This window comes from Ranitomeya imitator, chromosome 2, assembly GCF_032444005.1.
Source record: "Ranitomeya imitator isolate aRanImi1 chromosome 2, aRanImi1.pri, whole genome shotgun sequence".
Lineage (NCBI taxonomy): Eukaryota > Metazoa > Chordata > Amphibia > Anura > Dendrobatidae > Ranitomeya > Ranitomeya imitator.
This window is the reverse complement of record NC_091283.1, coordinates 317291262-317309689: the sequence shown is the minus strand read 5'-3', so window position 1 is coordinate 317309689 and position 18428 is coordinate 317291262. Positions and strand designations below refer to the sequence as shown.

At 47.0% G+C, this 18428-nt stretch overlaps 1 protein-coding gene across 1 annotated transcript in view; it reads left to right on the top strand.

Moving 5' to 3' along the window:
- Positions 1 to 16336: 16336 nt before the first annotated feature.
- LOC138666468 (zinc finger protein 605-like) overlaps positions 16337 to 18428 on the top strand; it is a 36163-nt gene continuing 34071 nt past the window's right edge. The window contains exons 1-4 of the mRNA XM_069754689.1: positions 16337 to 16482; positions 16612 to 16791; positions 16875 to 16998; positions 17078 to 17175. Coding sequence (XP_069610790.1) covers positions 16411 to 16482; positions 16612 to 16791; positions 16875 to 16998; positions 17078 to 17175 — 474 coding nt within the window. The 5' untranslated portion in view covers positions 16337 to 16410. The remainder of the gene's footprint in view (positions 16483 to 16611; positions 16792 to 16874; positions 16999 to 17077; positions 17176 to 18428) is intronic.

The following is an 18428-nucleotide window of genomic DNA, read 5'->3' as shown; positions in this document are numbered from 1 at the left end:
CCTTTACCTTAACTATGGCAACCTCTTTAGGAAGTAGTAGTGCGTCCATTAGCTGCTTGATGAGGTGCCCATGCTTAATAGGAGTACCTGTTGATGTAAGAAAGTCTCTTGCCCTCCATATGGGGCCATAGTCATGTGCGACTCCAAAACCATACCTGGAGTCTGTGTAAATGGTGTACCGTTTACCTTCAGCCCCTATAAGTGCTTCAATGAGTGCCGTCAGCTCTCTCTTGTGCAGACATATGAGGAGGGAGTGGTTTTGCTTTTACTGCCTCATGCTGTGTGACCACTGCATACCCAGTGTAGAACCGGCCATCCTCACCGATGCTCCTTGAACCATCTACAAAAAGCTCAACATCTGGATTAATGAGAGGTACATCAGAAACATGTGAAAACCCTACAGTTTCTTGAGCCATAAGGACTATACAGTCATGTTCATGGTATGCATCAAATAGCTCATCTTCTGTCAAATTTTGAAAAAATAGTGGTTTCCCTTGGCCTGCCTCCTCCCCCCCCTTTGAATCCACTACATCAATTGGAATGAGAGTAGCTGGGTTCAAAGTCATGCATCTTTTTAAGGTGACATTGGGAGGCATTAAGAGTGCACATTGAAATCTGAGGTGTCTGGCTACAGCAATGTGCTTAGGTTGGACCTTGCTGAGTAGGCTGTGTAGATCATGTGGAGTGTAGACAGTTACTTGGTAGGTAGTCAAGCACAATCTCTGATGCCTTGTCTAGCAGAAGTGAGACGGCTGCTACTGCTCGAACACATGATGGGGCTCCTCTGGCAACAGGATCTAACCGGGCAGAGTAGTATGCAACAGGCCTGTTCTGTTGACCATGTTTCTGGGCTAGGACCCCTGTAGCATGTCCCTGCATTTCGGTGCAGTACAGAAGAAAAAGTTTTGCATAGTCTGGGGTACCTAGGGCTGGAGCAGAGACAATTGCTAGTTTGAGTGAGTAGAAACTGTCTAATGCTTCCTGACTGAGGTGAAAAGGCTGTGTGGGTAGAGAATCATAGAGTGGCTGCATGAGAATGAATCCAAGGCCTACAATATGATGCTAACACCAAGAAAGTGCGTAGATGTTGAATCCCTATGGGAGGCGTTAGCAGCTGAATTGCCTTTTTCCTGTCCTCAGTCAGGTGGCGAGCTCCCTGTGATACGCAATGTCCCAGAAATACAACCTTTAGTTGACAAAACTGTAACTTTTCTCTCGAAGCCTTACACCCTTTTGAAGCAAGATGGAGGAGAAGTGAGATTGTAGCTTCACAGCATACATCTCTGTTTGGGGCACAAAGGAGCAGGTCATCCACATACTGGAGTAGGACTACCTCAGCATGTGGAATGATCCAATCCTGCAAAACAAGTTGCAGCGCAGCCGTATACAAGGTTGGAGAGTTGTGAGTCCCCTGCGGTAGCACCTTCCAAGTATACTGCTGGCCCCTGAAATTGAAAGCAAAAAGATATTGACAGTCCCGGTGTACAATATAAACATAAGGATGAATGACCTCGGGGAGATCAAAACATCCAACACCGCGGAGACACCATCACGTGTTTCTCAACACAGTGATCCAGAACACTGCCCCCATCCCTTATGGGAAATATGCAAATGCATGTAGAAAAGCCGCAGAGACACCATCACGTGTTTCTCAACGCAAGCAATAAATAGCCAGGTCTTTCACCGGGAAGGAAGAACCATGGGAAGGGCAGCATCCAAAAAGGAAAATCACCTATGCCAAAACATGGTATCCATCCACAGACAGCTGTTTCGGGGTATTTGCCCCTCATCAGTGTGGAGTAGGAAACTGGCTATTAGGAGCAGTGCCTAGTAAAAGGACTATAAACATAAGGATGAATGACCTCGGGGAGATCAAAACACAAGCAATAAATAGCCAGGTCTTTCTATTTATTTCAGTTGAGCAATCCAATATGCCTTTCAAGTATCACTTAGGATATTCTATGGTTCTTTGTCAAACAATGTGAGCGGCCTTGTAGAAAGACCTGACTATAACATGCCTAGACCTCAGCTGCAGATTGTGAGACATCTGGAGACACAGAGAGATTGTAAGAAGCTAAGGTTCTTACCTTCACCGGTGATGTTGTCTGTGTGTCCTTGGTCTCAGGTCTGCGGCTTGCCGGGTTTCAGATATTGGTGGTCTTTCTTTTTGGCCACCTGCCCAAAGGACGCCAGAATGTTAGGTTGGTCTGCAAGCCAGACCCTCAGGGATATTGGATGGCTGCCAGATATAAGGATGCTTAAGCAATGATGGACAGAGACAGACGTAATCTGTTCAGATGCCATAAAGTTTACTGGAAATGGACATTCAGTTATATACACTTTTGAGTAGGCGAGTACATTAGGTTCGTGCGTGAAGCAGCTGTTTATTACATATGTGACCATAATTAATTCATCATCAATTCATTCGGTAATCCTTACATAAGAGGTAACTTGGGGGCAGGGTGCTAAGCTTCTATCTGATTAGCCCTACCCTGTCAGCAATTCTAATTGGTAATCAATAGTTAGAATGACTTAGCAAAGCTAGGCATGTCCGGGCATATTCTACCAGACTAAGAAACATGTATATGAATTATAGGAATATATCAAGGTGGTCCCTGATTTCCCTCCAGGATCACAGAGAGGAGATACAGAGCGCCTGTAAATCAGAAAGAGGAAGTGCTGGAGTGGGCGGTGCGTATGTGCACCCGACGAGAACCAGGGAGCGGAAAAGAATGATGGAGAGGATGCGCGCCTGCAGGAGGAGCGCGCAGAAGCGGGTAAGTATGAGCGGGGAGAGCGGCGGTGGTCCCAGCAGCAGGCATGGCCACAGAAGGAGTGGCCGTGACATATACCATTTTTGACCCATAGACTTACATTGGTTTCTATTTTTCTATCTCATAACTACATATGGTGACCTATCGCTATATTCAAGGCTTTTACCATATTAGAAGAACTTGCAGAATATGCATATTAGTTCTGTACATTACCTGATTTTAAAATCCTTAAGCCTATAGCTTGTGTGACTTTTAAAAGAACCATTTATTATTTCCATATAGCCACATTTTGGCAGTTTTGACAAGTGTCCTTTAACTATGACATACAGAGCACAGATGTATCTAGCAAGGTTCTCACAATAACTCAGTCACAAACTAATCAGAGTCTCTGCTCGCTTGTTAGACTCTGTACACGTTAAGTAATCTTCTATATTTTTATTATTGATATATTTATATTTTACAGAGCGACATGCTGGAACTCTGATTAGCAAAGTGAAGAAATTTCCTATTGCTGCCAGAACCCCTAAAATTGATTCCATCTTGAAGAGACATGCTGGAAAAGGGGCAATTGTGGATCAAATACCATGAGATATGGCCTTCCCAAAACCCTGTCTGATGACAAATGCACACATAGCAGGATGCAGCAGGCCTCCACTGATAAAGGCTAGGAGCGGCACAGGTGTAAACTACTTGATAAAAACAGCCACCCTGTTATGAATAGGTAATTCAGAACCACAATGGACCTTGAAGTTCAGAGCACAACAAGTGACCTGACAAAAACCACAAAACATAGGACGAGTTCTGAGACGTGGGAACTCTGCTGACCGCAATCCCTAAACCCATCAAACAACACTAGAGGTAGCTGTGGATTGCGCCTAACGTTCCCTATGCAACTCGGCACAGCCTGAGAAACTAGCTAGACCTGAAGATAGAAAAATAAGCCTACCTTGCCTCAGAGAAATTCCCAAAAGGAAAAGGCAGCCCCCCACATATAATGACTGTGAGAAAGATGAAAACACAAACACAGAGATGAAATAGATTTAGCAGAGTGAGGCCCGACTTACTGAATAGACCGAGGATAGGAAAGATAGCTTTGCGGTCAACACAAAAACCTACAAACAACCACGCAGAGGGGCAAAAAGACCCTCCGCACCGACTAACGGTACGGAGGTGCTCCCTCTGCGTCTCAGAGCTTCCAGCAAGCAAGCAAAACCAAAAACGCAAGCTGGACAGAAAATAAAGCAACAAAAAGTAACACAAGCAGAACTTAGCTTATGCTGAGCAGACAGGCCACAGGAACGATCCAGGAGGAAACAAGACCAATACTAGAACATTGACTGGAGGCCAGGATCAAAGCACTAGGTGGAGTTAAATAGAGCAGCACCTAACGACTTAACCTCATCACCTGAGGAAGGAAACTCAGAAGCCGCAGTACCACTCGTGACCACAGGAGGGAGCTTGATCACAGAACTCACAACAGTACCCCCCCTTGAGGAGGGGTCACCGAACCCTCACCAGAGCCCCCAGGCCGACCAGGATGAGCCACATGAAAGGCACGAACAAGATCGGCAGCATGGACATCAGAGGCAAAGACCCAGGAATTATCTTCCTGACCATAACCCTTCCACTTAACCAGATACTGGAGTTTCCGTCTCGAAACACGAGAATCCAAAATCTTCTCCACTATATACTCCAACTCCCCCTCCACCAAAACCGGGGCAGGAGGATCAACAGATGGAACCACAGGCGCCACGTATCTCCGCAACAATGACCTATGGAATACGTTATGGATGGAAAAAGAATCTGGAAGGGTCAAACGAAAAGACACAGGATTAAGAACCTCAGAAATCCTATACGGACCAATAAAACGAGGCTTAAACTTAGGAGAGGAAACCTTCATAGGAATATAACGAGATGACAACCAAACCAAATCCCCAACACGAAGTCGGGGACCCACACAGCGTATGCGATTAGCGAAACGTTGAGCCTTCTCCTGAGACAAGGTCAAATTGTCCACTACTTGAGTCCAAATCCGCTGCAACCTGTCCACCACAGTATCCACACCAGGACAGTCCGAAGACTCAACCTGCCCTGAAGAGAAACGAGGATGGAACCCAGAATTGCAGAAAAACGGTGAAACCAAGGTAGCCGAGCTGGCCCGATTATTAAGAGCGAACTCAGCCAACGGCAAAAAGGACACCCAATCATCCTGATCAGCAGAAACAAAACATCTCAGGTATGTCTCCAAGGTCTGATTGGTTCGTTCAGTCTGGCCATTTGTCTGAGGATGGAAAGCCGAGGAAAAAGACAAATCAATGCCCATCCTAGCACAAAAGGCTCGCCAAAACCTTGAAACAAACTGGGAACCTCTGTCAGAAACGATGTTCTCTGGAATGCCATGTAAACGAACCACATGCTGGAAGAACAATGGCACCAAATCAGATGAGGAAGGTAATTTAGACAAGGGTACCAAATGGATCATCTTAGAGAAGCGATCACAAAGTACACAAATGACCAACATTTTTTGAGAGACGGGGAGATCCGAAATAAAATCCATAGAGATATGTGTCCAAGGCCTCTTCGGGATCGGCAAGGGCAAAAGCAACCCACTAGCACGAGAACAGCAGGGCTTAGCCCGAGCACAAATCCCACAGGACTGCACAAAAGAACGCACATCCCGCGACAGAGACGGCCACCAAAAGGATCTAGCCACCAAATCTCTGGTACCAAAGATTCCAGGATGACCAGCCAACACCGAACAATGAACCTCAGAGATAACTTTATTCGTCCACCTATCAGGGACAAACAGTTTCTCTGCTGGGCAACGATCAGGTTTATTAGCCTGAAATTTTTGCAGCACCCGCCGCAAATCAGGGGAGATGGCAGACACAATTACTCCCTCTTTGAGAATACCCGCCGGCTCAGGCAAACCCAGAGAGTCGGGCACAAAACTCCTAGACAGGGCATCCGCCTTCACATTTTTAGAGCCCGGAAGGCACGAAACCACAAAGTCAAAACGGGAGAAAAACAGCGACCAACGAGCCTGTCTAGGATTCAACCGTTTGGCAGACTCGAGATAAGTCAAGTTCTTGTGATCAGTCAAGACCACCACGCGATGCTTTGCTCCTTCAAGCCAATAACGCCACTCCTCGAATGCCCACTTCATGGCCAGCAACTCTCGATTGCCAACATCATAATTTCGCTCAGCAGGCGAAAACTTCCTGGAAAAGAAGGCGCATGGCTTCATCACCGAGCAATCAGCACCTCTTTGCGACAAAACAGCCCCCGCACCAATTTCAGAAGCATCAACCTCAACCTGGAACGGAAGCGAAACATCTGGTTGACACAACACAGGGGCAGAAGAAAAACTACGCTTTAACTCTTGAAAAGCTTCCACAGCAGCAGAAGACCAATTGACCACATCAGCACCCTTCTTGGTCAAATCGGTCAATGGTTTAACAATACTAGAAAAATTACAGATGAAGCGACGATAAAAATTAGCAAAACCAAGGAACTTTTGCAGACTCTTCAGAGATGTCGGCTGAGTCCAATCATAAATGGCCTGGACCTTAACAGGGTCCATCTCGATGGTAGAAGGGGAAAAAATGAACCCCAAAAATGAAACCTTCTGAACACCAAAGAGACACTTTGATCCCTTCACAAACAAAGAATTAGCACGCAGGACCTGGAACACCATTCTGACCTGCTTCACATGAGACTCCCAATCATCCGAGAAGACCAAAATATCATCCAAGTATACAATCAGGAATTTATCCAGGTACTCTCGGAAGATGTCATGCATAAAGGACTGAAATACTGATGGAGCATTGGCAAGTCCGAATGGCATAACTAGGTACTCAAAATGGCCCTCAGGCGTATTAAATGCAGTTTTCCATTCATCGCCCCGTTTAATACGCACAAGATTATATGCACCACGAAGATCTATCTTGGTGAACCAACTAGCCCCCTTAATCTGAGCAAACAAATCAGATAGCAGCGGCAAGGGGTACTGAAATTTGACCGTGATTTTATTTAGAAGGCGGTAATCAATACAAGGTCTCAGCGAACCATCCTTCTTGGCCACAAAAAAGAACCCTGCTCCCAATGGCGATGACGACGGACGAATATGACCCTTCTCCAAGGATTCTTTTACGTAACTCCGCATAGCGGCGTGCTTAGGTACAGATAAATTAAACAGTCGACCCTTAGGAAACTTACTGCCAGGAATCAACTCGATAGCACAATCACAATCCCTATGCGGAGGTAGGGCATTGGACTTGGGCTCATCGAATACATCCCGGTAATCAGACAAGAACTCTGGGACCTCAGAAGGGGTGGATGATGAGATAGACAAAAATGGAACATCACCATGTACCCCCTGACAACCCCAGCTGGACACAGACATTGATTTCCAATCTAATACTGGGTTATGGACTTGTAGCCATGGCAACCCCAACACGACCACATCATGCAGATTTTGCAACACCAGAAAGCGAATATCCTCCTGGTGCGCAGGAGCCATGCACATGGTCAGCTGGGTCCAATACTGAGGCTTATTCTTGGCCAAAGGCGTAGCATCAATTCCTCTCAATGGAATAAGACACTGCAAGGGCTCCAAGACAAACCCACAGCGCTTAGCAAACTCCAAGTCCATCAAATTCAGGGCAGCGCCTGAATCCACAAATGCCATGACAGAATAGGAAGACAAAGAGCAGAACAAGGTAACGGACAAAAGAAATTTCGACTGTACCGTACCAATGGTGGCAGACTTAGCGAACAGCTTAGTGCGCTTAGGACAATCGGAGATGGCATGAGTGGAATCACCACAGTAGAAACACAGCCCATTCTGACGTCTGTGTTCCTGCCTTTCAGCTCTGGTCCAAGTCCTATCGTACTGCATAGGCTCAGGTTCATGCTCAGATAATACCGCCAAATGGTGCACAGATTTACGCTCGCGCAAGCGTCGACCGATCTGAATGGCCAAAGACATAGACTCATTCAGACCAGCAGGCATGGAAATCCCACCATGACATCCTTAAGGGCTTCAGAGAGACCCTTTCTGAAGATTGCTGCCAAAGCACATTCATTCCATTGAGTGAGCACAGACCACTTTCTAAACTTCTGACAATAAATCTCTATCTCATCCTGACCCTGACACAGAGCCAGCAAATTTTTCTCTGCCTGATCCACTGAATTAGGTTAATCGTACAGTAATCCGAGCGCCAGAAAAAACGCATCAATATTACGTAATGCAGGATCTCCTGGCGCAAGGGAAAATGCCCAGTCTTGAGGGTCGCCACGTAATAAAGAAATAATGATCTTAACTTGTTGAACTGGGTCACCAGAGGAGCGAGGTTTCAATGCCAGAAACAGTTTGCAATTATTTTTGAAACTCAGAAATTTAGCTCTATCTCCAGAAAACAAATCAGGAATAGGAATTCTTGGCTCTAACATAGAATTCTGAGCCACAAAGTCTTGAATATTTTGTACTCTTGCAGTGAGAAGATCCACACATGAAGACAGACCTTTAATGTCCATCACCACACCTGTGTCCTGAACCACCCAAATGTCTAGGGGAAAAAAAAGGCAAAACACAGTGCAAAGAAAAAAAAATGGTCTCAGAACTTCTTTTTTCCCTCTATTGAGAAGCATAGTACTTTGGGCCTCCAGTACTGTTATGAATAGGTAATTCAGAACCACAATGGACCTTGAAGTTCAGAGCACAACAAGTGACCTGACAAAAACCACAAAACATAGGACGAGCTCTGAGACGTGGGAACTCTGCTGACCGCAATCCCTAAACCCATCAAACAACACTAGAGGTAGCCGTGGATTGCGCCTAACGCTCCCTATGCAACTCGGCACAGCCTGAGAAACTAGCTAGACCTGAAGATAGAAAAATAAGCCTACCTTGCCTCAGAGAAATTCCCAAAAGGAAAAGGCAGCTCCCCACATATAATGACTGTGAGAAAGATGAAAACACAAACACAGAGATGAAATAGATTTAGCAAAGTGAGGCCCGACTTGCTGAATAGACCGAGGATAGGAAAGATAGCTTTGCGGTCAACACAAAAACCTACAAACAACCACGCAGAGGGGCAAAAAGACCCTCCGCACCGACTAACGGTACGGAGGTGCTCCCTCTGCGTCTCAGAGCTTCCAGCAAGCAAGCAAAACCAAAAACGCAAGCTGGACAGAAAATAAAGCAACAAAAAGTAACACAAGCAGAACTTAGCTTATGCTGAGCAGACAGGCCACAGGAACGGCACCTAACGACTTAACCTCATCACCTGAGGAAGGAAACTCAGAAGCCGCAGTACCACTCATGACCACAGGAGGGAGCTTGATCACAGAACTCACAACACCACCCCAACCAAACATTGCAGGGTTTGGCTGCCTAACAGAAAAAATGCACATTGATATAACTCACATAGGACGCCAGTCACACTGATATGTGTGGTGCACAGTGTCTGAGCTTTTTCTTTGTTAGCTGCAATTGTGGATCAAGCCACTCGGTGGGGCATTACCTATTTAATACTAGAGCAATTGCTTAAGCTGAAACCCTTCCTTGTAAATATGGCCAACCTCATGTAACACTATATGTAGGTCAATGGACACAGGTGGCTGAATTGAAGGAATTGCTTCATCGCCCATTTGCAGTGACTAAAAAGTTACAAGCTGAGGATTTAACTTGTGGTATTTTTATAAAGGAGTAGAAGAACTTGTTGTTTTGCCTGTCCCAAAGAGGAGGTTTAATCGCAGATGGCATTGCTGCTTCAATGATACGGAGAGAGACACTGCTATTAGAAAATAAAATTCTTCTGGCAGCTGTTTATGTGGACCAGAGTCATTGTATATTGCTGGATGATCAACAGCTTCTAAAGGAAAAGCTTTGAGGTAGCAGTTAGGATGAGTGGGCTTCAGGACGACCAAGAGCAAGAGGACTCGAGTCCTGCCACTGCTGCTGTTGCCGTTCCTTCATCCTCATCAGATGAGGAGTTTGATTTCAAGAAATATTTGGATGACATGGAGCAGGCAAAGCGTTGCTGCAGGGAAAAAGATTCCACTCCCATAGAAAACAGATTGACCATATTTCAGCAAAATTTTTCACTTGCTCTCAAAGAAGTGGAAGAGTTCAATAATTCATCCAAACTGACTGTGCACAAGGCAATTCCGTTATACCCTGAAATTGTTAGAGATTTTGCCCGTGTGGTTACTGCTTTGCCACCAACCCAAGTTAGTGTAGAGAGGATCTGATGGAGGCGATACTATTTCTCAGAACACATTCATAGACTGCAAAAATGTTATTTAGTACAAGTACGTTTTTGTTGAAAACTGTTTTTTTTCCACTTAATGCAGAGTGTATAATAAATTGTAAATATGCAAAGTTTTTTTGTTCTAAAGTTGCATTCCAATAAACATATTTTATGTTCTATCTAAATGGCTTGATTATTGTATCATAATAAAGATTAAAAGCCTGATGTTACCATTTTACTACAGTAAATTTATCACTTAAACTTAAACATGATCCATGTATGAAGGAGTCGGACTCGGTGTTGGAGTCTGTATCATGGGAATTGAGGAGTCAGAAGTTTGGCTTACCGACTCCACAGCCCTGGTAACACCCTCTTTTGCAAGAATCACAGGTTGTAAATGCATTTTGTTGCCAGACAAGAGTCTTCCTCTTTTTTTTAAGGTATTTTTATCCTTTCTTCCTTTCAAAACTTTCGAGTTCCAGCTAGTTCACTAACTGAAACCTAGCCACAGATTTTCAATGATGTTCAGATCAGGGGACTGTGAGGGCCATTGTAAAAACTTCAGCTTGTGCCTTTTGAGGACGTCTATTGTGGATTGTGATGTGTGTTTAGGATCATTATCCATTTGTAGAAGCTTTCCTCTTTTCACCTTCAGATTTTTTATAAATGCTGTTATGTTTGCATCAATAATTTGTTGAAATTTCATTGAATCCATTCTTCCCTCTACCCAGGAAATGTTCCTCATGCTATTGGCTGCAACACAACCCAAAGCATGATTGATCCACCCCCATAAATAATGGTTGGGTAGATGTTCTTTTCCTGAAATTCTGTGTCCTTTTTCTCCACACATACCTTTGATCATTGAGGCCAAATAGTTCTATTTTAACCGCATCGGTCCAAAGAACTTGTATCCAAAATGCATCAGGCTTGTTTAGATGTTCTTCTGAATTTTATGGTGAGGACACAGAAGAGTTTTTTTTCTGATGACTCTTCCATGAAGGACATATTTGTGCAGGTGTCTCTGAAATGTAGAACAATGTACCACAACTTGAGTCTGCTAAATCTGGAGGTCTATTAGGCTATGTGGCCACGTTGCGGATTCGTGTGCGGATTTTTCCGTACTGTTTTTGAAAAATCCGCAGGTAAAACGCACTGCATTTTACCTGCGGATTTCCTGCATTTTTTTGTGCGGATTTCACCTGCGGTTTTACACCTGCGGATTCCTATTAAGGAGCAGGTGTAAAACGCTGCAGAATCCGCACAAAGAATTGACATGCTGCGGAAAATACAATGCAGCGTTTCCGCGCTGTATTTTCCGCAGCATGTACGCTGCGGATTTTGTTTTCCATAGGTTTACATGGTACTGCTCTGCTCCGTACACCTGATACACATATGGCTCTGCTCCGTACACCTCGTACACACACGACTCCGCTCCGTGCACCTTGTACACACACAGCCTTGCTCTGTACACCTCGTACATACACAGCTCTGCTACATACAACTCATAACCACACGGCTCCGCTCCGTACACCCTGTACATACACGGCTCTGCTCCATACGCCTCATACACACATGGCTCTGCTGCTACATCCACACTGTAAACCCCTCCTGACCCCACACATAATCTTCCCCTCATCCAGCACCATGACAACCAGCACAGCAGAGTCCTGTATACACTGAGGCCCCTGATCATGTGACCACTGACTCCTCCCCTCCTGTGACATCATCACAGGTCCTGTGCGCACAGTGCAGCCATATGTGGTGTTCGGCTCTGCAGGTGGAGGTAGGTGCTGGAGGATCCATTATTCTCTATGTGGAGTGCGGCTCTGCGGGTGGAGGTCGGTGCTGGAGGCTCCATTATTCTTTATGTGGAGTGCGGCTCTGCGGGTGGAGGTCGGTGCTGGAGGCTCCATTATTCTCTATGTGGAGTGCGGCTCTGCAGGTGGAGGTCGGTGCTGGAGGCTCCATTATTCTTTATGTGGAGTGCGGCTCTGCGGGTGGAGGTCGGTGCTGGAGGCTCCATTATTCTCTATGTGGAGTGCGGCTCTGCGGGTGGAGGTCGGTGCTGGAGGCTCCATTATTCTCTATGAGGAGTGCGGCTCTGCGGGTGGAGGTCGGTGCTGGAGGCTCCATTATTCTCTATGAGGAGTGCGGCTCTGCGGGTGGAGGTCGGTGCTGGAGGCTCCATTATTCTCTATGTGGAGTGCGGCTCTGTGGGTGGAGGTCGGTGCTGGAGGCTCCATTATTCTCTATGTGGAGTGCGGCTCTGCGGGTGGAGGTCGGTGCTGGAGGCTCCATTATTCTCTATGTGGAGTGTGGCTCTGCGGGTGGAGGTCGGTGCTGGAGGCCCCATTATTCTCTATGTGGAGTGCGGGTGGAGGTCGGTGCTGGAGGCTCCATTATTCTCTATGTGGAGTGCGGCTCTGCGGGTGGAGGTCGGTGCTGGAGGCTCCATTATTCTCTATGTGGAGTGCGGCTCTGCGGGTGGAGGTCGGTGCTGGAGGCTCCATTATTCTCTATGTGGAGTGCGGCTCTGCGGGTGGAGGTCGGTGCTGGAGGCTCCATTATTCTTTATGTGGAGTGCGGCTCTGCGGGTGGAGGTCGGTGCTGGAGGCTCCATTATTCTCTATGTGGAGTGCGGCTCTGCAGGTGGAGGTCGGTGCTGGAGGCTCCATTATTCTTTATGTGGAGTGCGGCTCTGCGGGTGGAGGTCGGTGCTGGAGGCTCCATTATTCTCTATGTGGAGTGCGGCTCTGCGGGTGGAGGTCGGTGCTGGAGGCTCCATTATTCTCTATGAGGAGTGCGGCTCTGCGGGTGGAGGTCGGTGCTGGAGGCTCCATTATTCTCTATGAGGAGTGCGGCTCTGCGGGTGGAGGTCGGTGCTGGAGGCTCCATTATTCTCTATGTGGAGTGCGGCTCTGCGGGTGGAGGTCGGTGCTGGAGGCTCCATTATTCTCTATGTGGAGTGCGGCTCTGCAGGTGGAGGTCGGTGCTGGAGGCTCCATTATTCTTTATGTGGAGTGCGGCTCTGCGGGTGGAGGTCGGTGCTGGAGGCTCCATTATTCTCTATGTGGAGTGCGGCTCTGCGGGTGGAGGTCGGTGCTGGAGGCTCCATTATTCTCTATGAGGAGTGCGGCTCTGCGGGTGGAGGTCGGTGCTGGAGGCTCCATTATTCTCTATGAGGAGTGCGGCTCTGCGGGTGGAGGTCGGTGCTGGAGGCTCCATTATTCTCTATGTGGAGTGCGGCTCTGTGGGTGGAGGTCGGTGCTGGAGGCTCCATTATTCTCTATGTGGAGTGCGGCTCTGCGGGTGGAGGTCGGTGCTGGAGGCTCCATTATTCTCTATGTGGAGTGTGGCTCTGCGGGTGGAGGTCGGTGCTGGAGGCCCCATTATTCTCTATGTGGAGTGCGGGTGGAGGTCGGTGCTGGAGGCTCCATTATTCTCTATGTGGAGTGCGGCTCTGCGGGTGGAGGTCGGTGCTGGAGGCTCCATTATTCTCTATGTGGAGTGCGGCTCTGCGGGTGGAGGTCGGTGCTGGAGGCTCCATTATTCTCTATGTGGAGTGCGGCTCTGCGGGTGAAGGTCGGTGCTGGAGGCTCCATTATTCTCTATGTGGAGTGTGGCTCTGCGGGTGGAGGTCGCTGCTGGAGGCTCCATTATTCTCTATGTGGAGTGCGGCTCTGCGGGTGGAGGTCGGTGCTGGAGGCTCCATTATTCTCTATGTGGAGTGCGGCTCTGCGGGTGGAGGTCGCTGCTGGAGGCTCCATTATTCTCTATGTAGAGTGCGGGTGAAGGTCGGTGCTGTAGGCCCCATTATTCTCTATGTGGAGTGCGGCTCTGCGGGTGAAGGTCGGTGCTGGAGGCTCCATTATTCTCTATGTGGAGTGCGGCTCTGCGGGTGGAGGTCGCTGCTGGAGGCTCCATTATTCTCTATGTGGAGTGCGGCTCTGCGGGTGGAGGTCGCTGCTGGAGGCTCCATTATTCTCTATGTGGAGTGCGGCTCTGCGGGTGAAGGTCGGTGCTGGAGGCCCCATTATTCTCTATGTGGAGTGCGGCTCTGCGGGTGGAGGTCGGTGCTGGAGGCTCCATTATTCTCTATGTGGAGTGCGGCTCTGCGGGTGGAGGTAGGTGCTGGAGGCCCCATTATTCTCTATGTGAAGTGCGGCTCTGTGGGTGGAGGTCGCTGCTGGAGGCTCCATTATTCTCTATGTGGAGTGCGGCTCTGCGGGTGGAGGTTGGTGCTGGAGGCTCCATTATTCTCTATGTGGAGTGCGGCTCTGCGGGTGGAGGTCCGTGCTGGAGGCCCCATTATTCTCTATGTGGAGTGCGGCTCTGCGGGTGGAGGTCGGTGCTGGAGGCTCCATTATTCTCTATGTGGAGTGTGGCTCTGCGGGTGGAGGTCGGTGCTGGAGGCTCCATTATTCTCTATGTGGAGTGTGGCTCTGCGGGTGGAGGTCGGTGCTGGAGGCTCCATTATTCTCTATGTGGAGTGCGGCTCTGCGGGTGAAGGTCGGTGCTGGAGGCTCCATTATTCTCTATGTGGAGTGCGGCTCTGTGGGTGGAGGTCGGTGCTGGAGGCCCCATTATTCTCTATGTGGAGTGCGGCTCTGCGGGTGGAGGTCGGTGCTGGAGGCTCCATTATTCTCTATGTGGAGTGCGGCTCTCTGGGTGGAGGTCGCTGCTGGAGGCTCCATTATTCTCTATGTGGAGTGCGGCTCTGCGGGTGGAGGTTGGTGCTGGAGGCTCCATTATTCTCTATGTGGAGTGCGGCTCTGCGGGTGGAGGTCCGTGCTGGAGGCCCCATTATTCTCTATGTGGAGTGCGGCTCTGCGGGTGGAGGTCGGTGCTGGAGGCTCCATTATTCTCTATGTGGAGTGTGGCTCTGCGGGTGGAGGTCGGTGCTGGAGGCTCCATTATTCTCTATGTGGAGTGCGGCTCTGCGGGTGAAGGTCTGTGCTGGAGGCTCCATTATTCTCTATGTGGAGTGCGGCTCTGCGGGTGGAGGTCGGTGCTGGAGGCCCCATTATTCTCTATGTGGAGTGCGGCTCTGCGGGTGGAGGTCGGTGGTGGAGGCTCCATTATTCTCTATGTGGAGTGCGGCTCTGCGGGTGGAGGTCGGTGCTGGAGGCCCCATTATTCTCTATGTGGAGTGCGGCTCTGCGGGTGGAGGTCGGTGCTGGAGGCTCCATTATTCTCTATGTGGAGTGCTGCTCTGTGGGTGGAGGGTCCACACCAGAACCGTAGCAGGTAAAGACCCCATTATCCACAGGTGTCCCTTCTAATTGGGGGAACTATCCCCTCTAATAATCCTCGGACAGTTCTGACAAACACAGTAAAGTGCCCCTTTATGGAGGTGACAGAAAGTCTGTTTAGTCACTTTAGCTTCATAGTATCAGCTCTAATCCAATGGGGAGAGAGCGATTTACCCTGAAGAGTCACAGATTGTGGGGTGTTATAAAATTTTATATTTAGGGGGTTTGTGTTGTCTCCTTATAGGAATCACAATGGTTTTGTTCCTTTTCCGCTGATAGATACAAACGACCCAACTATGAAAGACGGGAACCAAGGAAACCTGTATTACTCCCATAGTACGAGGCCCCGCACAGTATAATGTTCCCACAGTACTGCCATTCCCAATTTTTTTTTTTTTTTTTTTTTTTTTTTGGGGGGGGGGGGTTTCATGTAATACTTGGAAGCCTACAGGAAAATGCTAAAAAAAAACACATCATACCCAGAGAAGAAAAACACTGTACATGGAGACTTTGGTATCAGATCATTTCTGTCCGCGGTGTTTGAGGAAATAAAAAATCTTTTATAAAAGCCTCAAACTTCTGTGTGTGAATCAAACATGAGATCTAACGTGATAGAAGATTACAGTGCGGGGAAGACGGGAAACCTTCATATAGACGGCCGGTGGTGATGGAGTCAGTGACGGACTCTGGACAAATCTGTTTGTAGAGCCGTAGTAGAAGATGAAGATGTCGTCCTCATCATGAAGTAGTTATTTCTCCTGTCACGTGTAATGAATATCTCCTGCAGTATTGCTAATGCCGATTCCAGTGTCGGTAAATGAGACGAGAATTAGCGTTATGGAAGATGAGTCTATGAGAAACTTATTCAGCTGCCGACTCCGAGGAAGAAACTGCTTGTTGTCTGTGGCCTAAATATATAGGTTTTATTAGTAGATGTAAAGAAGGAAACTAAATACTGTAAAATAATAAATCTCATATGTTTCCCTTATTATCTCCAGTAATTGTATTATTACACAGGATTTTTATGATGTTACATCTTCTTCTCATTCAGGTCTCTACAATATCGGATCCTCTCAGTGAAGATCTTCTATATAAGAGAATTTTCCTGATTTACCCATCAAGACGGATATGGACAGAGACAAGATGGCGGAGAGGATATTACACCTCACTCTAGAGATCCTCTTCCGGCTTACTGGAGAGGTGAGAGATTCTGATGACGTCACATTATATCTTTATCATCTATGGGAATAACAGATGGACAGAACTGGAGAGGTGAGGACTCTGGAAATGTCTGTAGTGAGGTTTATTAATGTGTCTCTCCATTACCAGGATTACACAGTAGTGAAGAAAACCTCTAGTGAGCGCTGTCAGGACCCTGTGTCTGAGAGATGTGGAAGACCCCTGAGCCCAATCATGGGGCCTCCACCTCACCCCCTGATACATGAGGACATCAATGACCAGAAGATCTTAGAACGCGCCTACAAGATGATTGAGCTGCTGACTGGAGAGGTGACACTGCTGGGAATGCTGGGACATTATACAGTAACGCTAAGAAGTGATCGGAGGATAATTTGTATCATTGTATGTGTCAGGTTCCAATAAGGAATCAGGATGTCGCTGTCTATTTCTCCATGGAGGAGTGGGAGTATTTAGAAGGACATAAAGATCTGTACAAGGATGTCATGATGGAGGTTCCCCAGCCCCTCACATCACCAGGTAATAAGACTAAATACACACGGCCTATAATTATCTGTATGTAAAGAATGAATTCAGTCCCTGTATGTGTTTCCGCCAGATCTATCCAGTAAGAGGACAACACCAGAGAGATGTCCCCATCCTCTTCTTCCACAGGACTGTAAACAAGAAGATCCCAATGTTCCTCAGGATCATCAGGTAGATGGAGAGAAGGTGTCATGAGATCTCCCCTATGATGTGTAGACGGCTGTGAAGGTCTTGTGCTCAGTCTTATTTTAGCCCCATTCTTCTATGTTTTATACAGTGGCATGTAAAAATTTGGACACCCATAGTCAAAATTAATGTTATTGTGGACAGTTAAGCAAATTGAAGATGAAATGATCTTTAAAAGACCTACAGGTAAAGATGACACATTTCATTTGTATTTAGGCCCCCAAAATTGTCATCTTTCACACTTTAAAAATTACATAAAGGAAAATGGACTGATGCACAAGTTTGGGCACCCCTGAAGATTTGAGTGCTTACCAAGGTTTCAGACCTTAATTAGCCTGTTAGGGTTATGGCTTGTTCACTATCATCGTTAGGAAAGGCCAAGTGATGCGAATTTCCCATCTTTATAAAAACCCAGCCTCCTCTAACCTTGTGCCAAAAACAGCAGCCATGGATTCTTCTAAACAGCCTCGTAGCATTCTGAAAATGGTGGAGGCCCACAAAGCAGGAGGAGGCTATAAGAAGGTAGCAAAGTGCATGCAAGTTGCCCTTTCCTCAGATCAAAATGTAACAAAAAATGGCAGTTAACAGGAACAGTGGAGGTCAAGATAATGTCTGAAAGACTGAGCAAAATATCTGTGAGAGCTTCTTGTTAGATTGTTAGAGAGGCAAATCAGATCCCCCCACCGCCACTTGACTGCAAAAGACCTTCAGAAACGTTTAGCAGTCTCTGGAGTTCCGATACATTGTTCTACTGTTCAGAGATACCTGCACAAATATGGTCTTCAATGGAGAGTCATCAGAAGAAAACATCTCCTGCATCCTCACTATAAAATTCAGTGTTAGTAGTATGCAAAAAAAATCTAAACAAGCCTGATGCATTTTGGAAACAAATACTGTGGACCAATAAGGTTAAAATATAACTGTTTAGCCACAATGATCAAAGGTATGTGTGGAGTAAAAAGGACACAGAATTTCAGCAGAAGAAAATCTAGCCAATCATTAAGCATGGGGGTAGATCAGTCATTCTTTGGGGGCTGTGTTGCAACATTTCACGGATAGAGTGAAGAATGGATTCAATGAAATTTCAACACATTCTTGTTGCAAACATATCATCTGTAAAACAGCTGAAGTTGAAAATATTGTCTTCTTCAAATGGATAATGATCCTAAACACACATCACAATCCACAATAGACAACCTCAAAAAGGCGCAAGCTGAAGGTTTTACAATAGGCCTTAC